The sequence below is a fragment of the Aplidium turbinatum genome, chromosome 5 (assembly GCF_918807975.1).
Source record: "Aplidium turbinatum chromosome 5, kaAplTurb1.1, whole genome shotgun sequence".
In the NCBI taxonomy this organism is placed as follows: Eukaryota; Metazoa; Chordata; class Ascidiacea; order Aplousobranchia; family Polyclinidae; genus Aplidium; species Aplidium turbinatum.
This window is the reverse complement of record NC_137476.1, coordinates 12592427-12605681: the sequence shown is the minus strand read 5'-3', so window position 1 is coordinate 12605681 and position 13255 is coordinate 12592427. Positions and strand designations below refer to the sequence as shown.

General features: G+C 38.3%; 1 protein-coding gene across 1 annotated transcript in view; it reads right to left on the bottom strand.

Annotated features, from left to right (window-relative positions):
- Positions 1–1041: 1041 nt before the first annotated feature.
- Positions 1042–13255, bottom strand: part of LOC145771386 (kinesin-like protein KIF13A) — a 28353-nt gene continuing 16139 nt past the window's right edge. Inside the window, exons 20-34 of the mRNA XM_082583144.1 lie at positions 12895–13047; positions 11572–11939; positions 11062–11199; positions 10666–10956; positions 10032–10164; positions 7478–7605; positions 7166–7284; positions 6831–6957; positions 5735–5790; positions 5158–5276; positions 4729–4836; positions 4076–4195; positions 3778–3888; positions 3024–3281; positions 1042–2902 (exon numbers count right to left, since the gene is read on the bottom strand). Of these exons, the coding sequence (XP_082439270.1) occupies positions 2855–2902; positions 3024–3281; positions 3778–3888; positions 4076–4195; positions 4729–4836; positions 5158–5276; positions 5735–5790; positions 6831–6957; positions 7166–7284; positions 7478–7605; positions 10032–10164; positions 10666–10956; positions 11062–11199; positions 11572–11939; positions 12895–13047 (2277 nt within the window). The 3' untranslated portion in view covers positions 1042–2854. The remainder of the gene's footprint in view (positions 2903–3023; positions 3282–3777; positions 3889–4075; positions 4196–4728; positions 4837–5157; positions 5277–5734; positions 5791–6830; positions 6958–7165; positions 7285–7477; positions 7606–10031; positions 10165–10665; positions 10957–11061; positions 11200–11571; positions 11940–12894; positions 13048–13255) is intronic.

The following is a 13255-nucleotide window of genomic DNA, read 5'->3' as shown; positions in this document are numbered from 1 at the left end:
CATACTTTTTAATGTCTTAGTTGTTGTTTGCATTTTTTTTTTATCAAACTTTCCAAATTTTGAATAAGTTAAAAGAATGTTTTCAATGGGCAAAGACATATTGAAACCAAAACGCAGCAAAATGTCAGATGAAAACTTTCAGATGCTTGTGTTTCTTCGTGGAAATCCGGGAGGTGGAAATTTAAAATAAAACTTGTTTGTTTCGAGTGGTTTATACCTTGTGAATGTTTGGCACCTAAGTTAGCAAACAAAATGAGTTTACGCTAGTGTATGCGCTGACGCCGCCAACTTTTTACAAGTTACGTTGACGCATACGGCGTATGGTTTTTTGAACGTTTGCGCTGACGGCGTCAATATTTTTGTATGCGCGTACATCACTGAATGTGTGAAACACCTAACCCACAGCAAAAGAAATCGTGGCATAGATAGGGTACAGCTTTGCAAGGAAAGGAACAGTTTTTTAGTTCACGCCGTTTTTAGCATAACGGTTTTGTGCAGCCTACCGTTTTAATCATATTTTTTGCAAATAATTTAACAAATTCGTTAAGGCTTACCATTCCTTGTTGAAAAAGTTAAGGCTTGGCTACCTGGAGATGGTGCCTGATTTGTCACATTTTGCAGATTTTTGCGATCATTGCTGTGACTGAAACTGTCTAAAAATTAGGTCTTTTTTCACTTTTTTGCTGACACTTAATAACGTAAAGTTATTTGTTGTTTTAAGAAAGCACTAAAATGAGAAAAAAAATAAGTTAAACATTCAGTCAATCTGTTTTCTTGTTTTTCTTTGGTAACTTTTGCTGCGAAGGCCTATACTGTAATGATCTAAAAAGATGTAGGGCCTAAAAGATTTTTCAAGCGTAAAATTGTACATGCTGGCAAAAGGTGTCCTCTTTTTAGGCGATGAAAATATGGTAGGCCTAGTATTAATAGGGCTACCATATGTCCTCTTTTAAGAAGATGTGTACTCTTTTCTCATAAAAAATAAACTGTCCATTGTCCAAGGACACTTGCAAATAATCAAAGGTCCTCTTTTTTTGCATTTTTAATTTTCATGCTTCGCGATATCAGAGACAAAACCAGCACAACCATGTAAACATTTGTAATAAACACTCAGCGAAGATAGCATCAGCAACACATATGATGCAGCGCAAGCTATTTGTAAATGTTGAAACACTGACGGCCTACTTTGCATTATGTCGTTATGCATTGTTTTATGAAGAAAAGTATCAAAGACGTCATGCCAATAAAAGTCACAACTTGTGACTTCTCAGAGCTAACCAATAGTATACGGCAGATGTAAAGTAATTTCTGATGAGGACACAAGGAGGCGTGTCGAAAGCGTTTGATAGTTTATTTTAAGTATGTGGTATTTTCTTTATGTGATAAGAAATAAAATATGTGAAACCCATAGAAGTTAGGCCTACTTTGTTTTGTACGTCTGTGGTACAACAAAGCGAACTCACTACCAAAGCTTTATTACCAAACAAAATGATAAATGCATAGAAAACGTATATTATCGTATCCAGGTTGTACCTGGCAGTGAAGATTTAGAATAATATTTAGATAAAGTGAACGGAAGGGCAAGGAAGCTAATTTTTCCTTTTGATGGTTATAAACCAAAAACATAGAACTGAAACACTTCCTTATAGATATAAAAACTACGCAACACATTGCATCTGATTACACAATGTTACTTGCACAGATGTGGTTCACATATGTAATGCATTTGAAGTCATGGTGCTAGAAATAACCTCTTGAAGCAATACAAAAGGACAAAAAACGAAAGACATAGGAGAAACATGATACGCTGTTTTGATATCAATATAAGAATACGATAACCGTTTCCAAGTTAAAAGTACCGGTGGTTAACAATACTAGAAACACTACTTGATATTGTGTGGTGCGCAAAGGCAGTTGTGTCGTGACAGCGGTTGTTGGTGCGATTCTCGAGAGCAAGGGTCTTTTAGAATAGACTTCATTATAGACTGGAATGTTAAATAAGGTTAAAGGGAAACGACTTCCTTGTCCTGTCGCCCACTTTATCTGACTCTTAAGCTTGGACTTTAAATAAATAAGTAAACAGAAATAACTAACTTTTAAACATTGTTTTATAACAAAGTTAGTGCAAGATCAAAAGGCTTCCAGTTAGTTCTTTCCGGATACTGGAAAATATTGAAATTAGAAACTCGCATTACGTAGGCAAAATATTAATTGAATACATTGCAAAACCAACAACAGCAACTGCTACAAGAACACTGCGGAGATGGATTGCAAGAGACGTAATTGCAACACTATATGGTACAACATATTGCACAAAATTAACTGATTATTGACATTGATCGTCATAGCATAGTAATTAAGCGAAACTTGACATTTGCTGACTGCTTTCGTCGTATTCATTTAAATAAGGAAACTATTCTACATATATTGCTCTACTTCATGACAACAGACGTTTACAACGTAGAAAAAGTTTCTGTACTAATTCGTGGATTTACTTGTAATTTCATTGATTGCCAGAGGTTGATGCTGCTTTATCGTAAAAGTCAAACGTAATGACATCCTTCGGAATAGAAATTGAAAACATTAAATCAACAGAAGAGCTTTTTTGCTGGCTATGCTTTGTTTTATTATAATTGCATCAAGTTTGTAAGCGCATTTATATTTTAAAAACTCTATTTTGTCAAGTTGAAACGTTTCAAATAAACACATTTCCATTTAGTTTCATTGCAACATTTTAATTTATTGAAATTTTCACCCTCTTTTTCATCGCAGTTGTGTGGTGAGTACTATCGGTCATTGACTTGTGAAAATAAAGGTTACTTGAGGTCACCCAAGCACAAGCATATAGTTGGTGCTACCTGGACCCTCCAAAATTGCTTTCAGGGGTTCGAGTTGGGGTAGCCTGCAAAATAAACTTAACTTTACTTTTACAGTAGCTATCAAGGAACTCTACACTCACTCTACAGGATGAGTGTGCAAATACGCATAAAATTGCGTGGTAAAGTTAACAATGAAATGTGTACCTGGGGTGAAAATACAGACGAGGGCCGGCTCTTATTCCTCTTGGAGATGATTGAAACCACATCAACTCCTCTGTTTGGTGAAAGAGAAGAATTTCGAGCAAAAGCATCCCGGAGCGCGACTTCTTGCCGGATCCGATCCAAAGTTAAGATGTCATCAACCGCTCTGGTAGCCCGCATCACATATTTTTCAAAGTAACTTCCTGGACCTTCCTCCTCATCACTTGACGGTTTTTCCAAAGTATCTTCTTCATCTTGCACCTAAAAATATCCAGCGATGCAACTGAACAAGCAAGCATCTCAGTCTGACAAACTATTTAACGATATGTTACGATTAAAAGTTCAAATCATGATAAAAGCAATGAGAAAAGATGAAGTTGTGCTTGTCCTGGGAGATGAAAAGCTAATTACTTTAAAATTATTCGAAGATTAGCTTTTAATCAGAAGAAACGCTATTAATCGTAGTGAAGTATCTTCGCTGTCTTTCCTTCATGAACCGCACTACACATTTTAAGTGATTGGTATTTTTAAAACTAAACTCAGCCGCGTATCGAACCAGGGTTGGTGTTTGGAAGCCAAGCGCCATATGCACTTCGCAGGGGGATCAACCTCAATGCGATATCATCTTCACCTCAACACTCAATTCAGTTGGATAGCTGATTTGGTTGCACAAATCAATATGTTCTTAAGGTGGAAAGAACTCACCGCATCGAAAATAAAACTAAGCTTTCCTCGTGAGAGGGTGCGGGAGTTTTACCTTAGCACCAGAGGCGGCAAGCATGGCCAAACTTTCTTGATCTTCATTCTCAGCTGTAGCCAACGGTATGTTCGATATGACGTCATACGCAACCCCAGACGATAATAAACGCTGGGAAAGAAACATAAACTTTTGTAAGTAAAATTAACGTTAAAACAAAAAAGAATAAATGGAAATGATGCCATAAGAAACTGACATTTTCTATCGTCCGTAATTAAAAATTGAACACACAGAATTTCAGTAAAAGTTGTAGAAGTTCAATAAAAAAACAAAATCAAATGAAATAAACAATATTTACTTTCCCCTGCATTTTTCTCTTGAGAACGGTGGCGAATCCCTTCTGTTTGTACACGCTCGCACAAACGCGCTTCCTCAGCACCAGGTCCATCTCCACAGGATGACTCAGCCTTACGTGGATCTGCCAGGATGATGATGATAGTTGGTCAAAAAAAGGATGACAACTTGATTGTTGTGTATAAACAACATGTTTAGATATTTGTTTGGATACAAAGCATGATTATGAAAGTCCTTTCTTCGTCGAAGCTTGAAGATTAATGTAAAGGTGATTTATGCCCAGACAGGGGGTTTCCTCTAATTTAAACCTTCATCTGGTAACTTTGCACTTATAGAGGCTTTGAACTACTGGGTAAGGCTCGGTCACAAAAGTTAACAGTGTGAAGTTTCCGTTTGTGGTTGAAGTGTTGTTGCTGCGGACAACCAAAAGTAACACAACTAACTAACTTGATTATGAGCATATCATCCACCTGGTTTCAATGAGTGTAAAGTTATTTTTTAAGTGCTGCAGCCAAGCTGATACAAACCAGGGTCGCTTGATCATGTTATTTTTCGGTATACAGAGTCAAGTGACAAGTTATTTAAATAACCCAGTAAACAACGCAAGTAGCCTTAATTACATAACGAAACATTTTAAAAAATGAAAGCAAATCCAACCTTGACAACAACGTATATCCTCTCATTGGAGGGCGTCACTCTGTTGAGTAGCACAGTGTCGTGCATGGAGGAGTCCCAGGATACCAAAGAAGAGACAGCTCCACGAAACTAGATATGGAGAAGAATGAATGGAAGATTGATGAACAATGAAAGAAACTTGGACAAAATGGAACGAAGAACTATGATATATATTATTGCCAAGTATATAACGAGCTGGATATATTGGGATAAACAAAACTAGAGGTTTGTTTATGAAGCAAAATACCGTGACTAAAAATACCCATAAGAACTGATTGTAGATTTAACTTATCTTTCATCTACTTTTTTTGTATTTAAAACTTAATTAATTTCGTTTTATAACATGCCATTTAAATGTAAACTTCAAATGCGGCAAAAGGAACGTGGTGGTAAAACATGCTACAAACTCACGTCGCTTTCAGGGGGACGTACAAAGGGGAGTTGTACGAATGTTCCGGGAATTTCGAGGGGGATCTCGCTATCAAGGCCAGCAGGGGAGCGAACAACATCTCCGAGGCCCATTGGTTCAGCTTTGGGGATAATAAAGCGTCATCATTATATGCACTGAGTTAGAATCAACCAAAAATCCTTGAAAATTTGCTTCAACAAACCATATATTGGATGGTTCCTACTAAAAAAGGGGTAAAAAGTTAAAACCGTTCAATTGAATGAAATTACTAATGGAAGCGTCACTTAGAGTGCCACACTACCACACAGGCAATAAAATCATAAATTAATGTAAGGACCGCTTTTCCAACTAAACCGCTATTGTAATTTAGTTTTAAGAAACTTCAAAGTGAAGCAATGAAAACTATTGAAAGGAACAAAAGAATGTTTTCAAATGAAATTCTGATATTTTTTTTGTATATTATATTTTAATTTATGTTGAAGAATTTTAGGTGGCTGAAGTTAGTTGGTTACGTGTACTTTTCATCGAAATAAAAATATATATATAATAAGATGATTTAACACACGCCATGATGCTTACAGTCCAAATCCAAGTAGATGATGGGTACATGCATCTCATACGACGGAGGTGGTAGCCTGAAAAAAACAACAACAAATATTATCGATACGAGGTGTTGAGTGTTATACTTGCGACTGGATTGCTGAAGGAATACGGCGTTAGGTTTCAAGCCACACAAATCAAGTTCAACACCCAGACTAATGTAAATGTTGGAAGACACCGATTAGAAGAACAAATGGTGTAATTACTGAGGTAGACCCAGTTGGCGGCCAAAAAGTATCTGGTCGCACTGCTCTTCGCATCATCATCATCCAAGTTTGTTTGTTTCTCACTAATGGGGATGGTCCGTTCTTTCCTTGCAGCGATTGTCTTCACTACTTTTCACCATCTAATTCTGTCCATTGCATCGTCTTCCTTTAGTCCGACTTTTCTTAATATCCATGTCTCGCTACCGTACAATGTTACACGCCGCACTCACAACTCTGATTGACTTTTTCTATGCATCTTTAACATTCATAAAGTTTAATTTTTAATTAAACTTTTCTGCCATAAAACATATCCTCACAATTGAACCTGAACTTTGGCCAACCCAATCTTGCCTTCCTTTCTAGTCACAACTGGCTCGCATCCACCGCTTCATTTATCTGATCACCCAGATAATAAAAGTCTATCACTGGTTCATTGCTATGACTGAAACCTTCATCGTGACCTTCAACTGAATCCCTTCCTTCATCACATTTCCCACCATATGAAACCCTTTGCTAATCTTGTTATGGCTCTCTTTCAATTAGCGCATTTTGCTTGTGTGTACCCAATTTCTACTTCCCTTGCATTGCATTGAATTTCTTATCACTCTCTTATCACATGTTGCGCACGGGTCCTCTTTACTCTTTACAACTATGCCTTCTACTGCTTTCAGCAACACTTCTGCTTTCCTAAAATTTACCTTCATACTCTTTGTGTCAAATGCTTCCTCTTATTCCTGTTACAACTTACTGTACTACAATAAAAACTTTATTCAGAACAGCAAATGGGGAACGTCTGCGATAGGTAGTTACAGCCGGAAATAACATCACATGAAACTGGAGCATAAACAAACAAGAAACACTTCACTGACCATGCGGCAGGGGCACCGGGCACACCGCTCTCTGCGGTCGGGGCCAGGACGGCGTTCCTCTCCTCTGTGAGAGCTACCCACTGGTCCAATAACCCGTGCTCTTTCTCCCTTTCCAATTCCGTTTTATCTTCAAATAATTTAGAAACGCTCGTCATGCACTTATAACGTTATTACATGATAGCATACCGAACGATCGACTTTATTGTGAAGAAAGGGGCGTTCTTCCCGGCTATCAGTATGTTACATAGAAGCGTAAAAAAATTCTTCTTTCTTATCTACCCTACAGAAGTCTCTTAAAACGCAAAGCAAGGAATCGTAAAGCAATGACTACTTACTTTCTTTTATGGATAAACTCTTTATTTGCTTATCAAGGTGAGTTTTTCGTCGGTCCAAGACCCTCTGCCATTTTTCCCGCAGATCAGTCAAGTCTCTGTCTTGATAGCTATCAAGTCCTCTGTAGAAAACGATACATTGTTTTGAGTTATTTTTACCTCTACCAAATCGCCATAGCAACTACAAAGAAAACTGCATTTCTCCATGAACTCACTAAAAATTACAAAGAAACTTAAGATGTAAAAATTGGTAGTCCTCCAAACATATTTGTTGGCAACACAAGAAAAAGGAGCTTGCAATATTTCATCTCGCACCTGTCTTCATTAGCAGACTTGCAGTGTATGCTGCCAGCGTAAACTGAAGCGATGCTTTCACAAATTAAAGGCAGAGAGCCGGAGTTCGGGGCAGGTTCAATCTTGACGTGCATCCTCCGCGATTGTCCCTGTAGGATGGTAAAGTTTGAATTAAATTTTAACTTCAACAGTGACAATTTTTTTATAAACTTGATTTTGGTCAAATCTATATTTATTAGGGTGTTTCATTTTTTCACCATTTTTGAAATTCAAAATGCCTGGGGTCCCATCTGGTGGTATTTGGGGAAAAAAGTTTACACCCCAATTTTTTTTCAATTATGACGTCATATTGAGGTGGTCCACGAGGTTTGAAATTTTTGGGCCTCAAAATCTCGAAATTTGGCCGTATCTCCGGAACCACACATCATAGATCGACAAAATTAGTATCAAAATGCGCAGAAGGGTCGGTTTCCTATACCAGATGTAGAGGATATTAAGGTCTATGTGGTTCAGAAAAAAAGTTATTTCAAAAAATCTGATTTTCGGTCAATTTTCTCCTGATGAACAAAGATCAGGTGATCAAGATAAGAAATTTTTCTGTATTTTTCCATTCTTGGAAGTTGCTATTGCGTAATAATAGTCCTTGTTTGTTTTGCGAGAGATGAAATGGTAATTTGAAGGTATTACTATTATAATATTAATGTAACCGTTGAGAAAGAGGTATGCTGCTCACCTGCTTTAGATTAAGTGTCATTATGGCATTAAGGTCAGGTATCAGTATGTCGATGCAAAACTTCAAGGAATTGGAGAGAAATGTGCTTCTCCTTAATTCAGATATAGTCAGTCACTATTTTAACTTGAGGAAGAAAGTAGCCGAAACTAATCCTAAGTTTTTGAAGAAAATACCCCATTTCCAAGATTTGAAAGATGAACTGCTGAAAGATGTAGTTGGCATATGGAACAAAGCTGGTCTTCCAATGCTCAGCAAACAGAGAAACCTAGCACTTCTGGCATACAATCTGCCAAAGCATCGGCACTGGTATGTTTGAAACAGAGAAAAAGAAATGAAGTAGTTAGATGTCTTCTACACAGTAGCGAAAGCGACTCTGATGGGGAAATGAATTGGGAAGATGATAAGGAATACGAGCCTCTGAAACCAACTGTTTGGGGAAAAGTGTACAAGAAAGTACATTCTTTTTCAATAAATGATAGAAGTTGTGTACTTGCTGATCGTAGGATGACTTCGGTACGCCAGCAGTCAGATCTTATGAGGTCGGTTCTTGGAAAAGATCAAGTAGCTGCAATGCTGCATCACCTTCGACAGCATACCGCCAACGACAAAAAACGCGAGAAAAATTTCTGATGGAAAGTGAGAACCTTTTCAACTCAGCTTCTGCCATGCAGTTATGTTATGATGGGCGCGTTGTCGATAAAATAGATCGATACGTTTTCTTGGGTCAACTTGTTGATGATAATGGCATGAAGCACGGAAGTGTGCTTCTTGTTAAATCTTTTCCCAAAAGTGTGTCGGTCACTGCAGAACTGATTTTTGGCACCATCATCCAGGAGGTTTGCAGAGTTCACCTATCCCAAGTATATTCAGTCATGGCTGATACGACTGCTCTCAACACAGGAAAAAAAAGTCCGGAGAATACTCGACTGGTCAATTATCTTAATGATGAAGTTGGTCATGATATTCATACCCTTTAATGCATGTTCCACATAAACGAAATGTATCTTTCCCATGTCATTTCTTTTGTGGACGGCGCCAAGAAGGGTCCCGGAGCAATGCAAGATGGGGCTTTGCTTAACCAGATAGCAAGACTAGACAAGCCCAGTACTGAAACATTAACACCAACTATTATTACGCAATAACAGCTTCCAAGAGTGGAAAAATACAGAAAAACTTTATCTTGATCACCTGATCTTTGTTCATCAAGAGAAAATATACCAAAAATCAGATTTTTTTAAATAACTTTTTTTCTGAACCACATAGACCTTAATATTCTCTACATCAGGTATAGGAAACCGACCCTTCTGCGCATTTTGATACTAATTTTGTCGATCTATGATAAGCGGTTCCGGAGATACGGCCAAATTTCGAGATTTTGAGGCCCAAAAATTTCAAACCTCGTGGACCACCTCAATATGACGTCATAATTGAAAAAAAATTGGGGTGTAAACTTTTTTCCCCAAATACCACCAGATGGGACCCCAGGCATTTTGAATTTCAAAAATGGTGAAAAAATGAAACACCCTAATATTTATAGCAGGATAGAATGCATCAACTTCGAATGCAGCACGCTTCGTTAGCGTCTGCAACTCTGCATGTTCAACGACAATGTCTACTTTGCACTTGCTGTACTTGTAAAATGTCTTATTATTGGATAACAATTACAACTCATGTAGTTTTTAAAAAGATGATGAATGGTGCTTGAAAATCGAAAACCGGTAAATTTGTGCTATTGTATCACTTGTCATATGAAACCTGCAATGTTGGTCAGCCTCATAACATAATAAATGCTTGATGTACAAGAAACAATGTGACAAATTTGTTTAGGAAAAATTTTCCAACCTGTTTTAATTGAAACGTTCCCACGCAATAGACCTCAGGTTTAGTGGCAACCTCAACTGGCTCGTACGCGCCTGCGTCAGTCAGCTCTTGGATGGAGACTTCTACCTGCAGCCTCTTCACCACCTCGTTCCACCTGGGGAGGCAGAAGTGTTAGACTCCAATTTTGTCGTATCCAGGCGTTACACACGGTGGTTAAAGAGTTAGATTAAGTGAATGTGATGTCATAGAAAGCAATCTTTGCATCCAACTTTCAGCATGTCATTAAGAGTCTTCTCAATAAACAGCCGTGCGCTTAGCGACGTCGAGCCGATGCAGTTTTCAACTTCGAACGAGTGCTCTCACCACGGGCCATGTACCTGACAATAATGTTCCTAATCCACAGAACTAACGGCAAATGATGTGGTTGTTTGTCTGTAAAGAGCGCTTCTAAAGCCACAGTGATTAAGTTAAACACTACGTGATCAACCATAACTTTACCTGAAACCTTGACAATAAACTTAGTAAGAATTTTATTTCAGCCTAAGATTTCATCAATTTCTTTGAAGTCAAGACGTTTGCATCTTGTGTCACCTGGATGTTGACTTGCAATCAAGTTACATAAAATAACACTATTTTCATGTTTTTGGTTTGTTACCTTTCTTTTAAGGACTTTGTTTTCTCAGAACGAAGACTGTATCCTCTTGAAAATTTATCCATTCTTTTGACACGTTTTTTTCCTCTCCTTTTTCTCCCAACAGGAGGAGATGTAGAAACTATGGACGAAGATGTTAGAGATGAGATGGAGGAGTTGCTCTTGTGGTAACGATCCTTGTGTCCCCAGACCTCAATAGCGAGAGATGTATTGGATGTGAGACGATCCACAAGTTCCTCAGTGATGTTGCAAGTGAATTCCATGGAGAAGTTGAAGCGAATATTTAAAAATGAGCTGAAAAAGTGATAGAAAATATTAAAAAGTAAAAAATGCTTTGACTATGCATAGGCATTACTGGTATTTTGTTTTCATCGACTACCTACAACCGTTTCATCTCACCTTCGCTTGGGGGAGACTTCACTTGGGCTAAGATCAGGGGGCACAACGATAACATCAGGACAGTCAAGGAACGTGTACTGGCACTCCACAAAGTGAGACAAAGTCACTGGAAGGCCCTGGGCTTCTAGTATTGTCACCCTGCATGTGGACGTTGGTATGAATATTGCATAAAAATGCTTTTAGATATAGAATAACTGAACAAGTCATCTACTACAACCAGTTTCAAATTCAGGTTGTAATATTGCATGTCATTTTTCATACCACCATTTGTTGGCTAGTCGACCTAATATGATAGAACCTCCGTTTTTGAGTCCTAACATGTGATCATTGGCGTCGGATCATGCCATCCTTTGATTATTCTAACAATCTTATGAAAACAGAATTAAAGTTTATTAAGCTTAACTGCATTGAAACTGCCTGCCTTGCAAGCTCTGAGGGCAAGGCATTTCTGCAATAGGTAGAGCACTACGCGAAAACATACATTATTGCTAATATGGCTGTCTTACTTACTTGCAAGTCATTTGGGGCATGGCTTTTCTGCGGCGTCTTTTTGTATCAAGTGAGGCGCTTTGAATTACAGAAACGGATGCAGATGATAAAGAAGATGTTGATGCCTCGAAGATGCGATTTGATTCTGGATTCCTCAACTCAGTAGGATCTGTGCTTAAACTTGAACCAACTCCACTACTCATGCTTGAGTCTGAATCCTCTTCCAGATCCGTGGAGACGTCGCAAGATGTGGAGGAATCTTCATCCAGTTCTACATCAGCACTCATGCCACGAGAGTCGGAGCTATCGTCAGGTTTTCCTCCAAAGATCATATACTCGGGTACATGGCCGGCAACTCGCTGTATTCCAACCAATAGTTTGCCAGCAACCTTTAAAAACATTTCGTTGGATAGGTTGACAGAGGCCCGAACCCATTGTGCCATATGGCACACAAAAATCCGATGCAATTATCAGAAGAAAAAAAATTGAGTAAATAAGCTACAATTATTTTTTCTCGCGGCGGTTGTGATCATTTGCTTTGCAGTAATTTAAAATATATCAAACAAAGCAACACTTATACAATTTTTCCGTTATTTCTTCAACGCTTCATGCTTTTACAAAGTGAAATGCTAACGGATCGTCGATCGTCTCCCTTTTCACATCATGCAGATGGAACAGGAAACGAGGGATGAAGACGTAGGTTTTAAAGAGCACAGCTGAAGATGCAACAAACCGTGCGCTATTCATGTTACTTCATGTAAGGCCATCAGAGGCGAAGGGACATTGGATAGAAGAATAAGACGATTAACGGTGGAGAAGCAATTTTAGTAACTTGGAGGAACATAGCTTACAAAAGTGTTACATGATTGAGTTAAACTGTGTATCAAACCTCAACGTCAGATAAATATTACCAGAGAGGTCTAGGCCTTCTCTGCACTGAAATAGACTACATCCAAGCAAACAAATATTGCTAAAAATGGCACCTTCTCACTGAGATGATCTGCAGGACTGTGTTTAGACAGAGCGTTACGAAATAAGATCAATGATGTTTCAAAGGTCGCCTGAAGCAAAGTCCACGCACGCAACATCTCTGTTTGTGTTGGTTTGTTATCGTCTATTTGCATTATCACGTCATATCAACATTCAATTTCTTGCAAAATTCCTGTTTATGACAGATGCAACTTCAACGTAATTTTGACAAATCTGTTGAAAGGAGTTGACTCAGCAAATCAGCTGACAAATCCGCATAACATCAGTTGATGACATAATCTTAAATTTACTACGTTTTAACGTTACTTTGCGTTTGATCAATGAAAGCATTCAATGTAAAAGCATTTTGATTACCTGGCCCTGTTGATTGATGATAGGGACGGGATAGTGCAAGGGAGCGTCTTGTAGGAGACAGGTGAGAAAGACGTTGGCCACCCCTATTAGCACTTGTCCATGGTTGGTCTCGGTGAACGGGTCCACACTGCTGCCGCTAGGTTGGTCCTTCTGCTGGTGAACAATGGTATTTTGTTGCCAGTGTGTTGGTAAAGCACGAAGTTTACTGTAGCTGGTATGAAATCAGCCTTTGTGTGCTTATGGTACAAGACAAACTCTTTGCGAAGCTCTTCTATTCATAAATCTCCGAAGAATCTATTCACATTCTATTTCTTCTATTCATAAATCTCCGAAGAATCTATTCACATTCTATTTCTTCTAT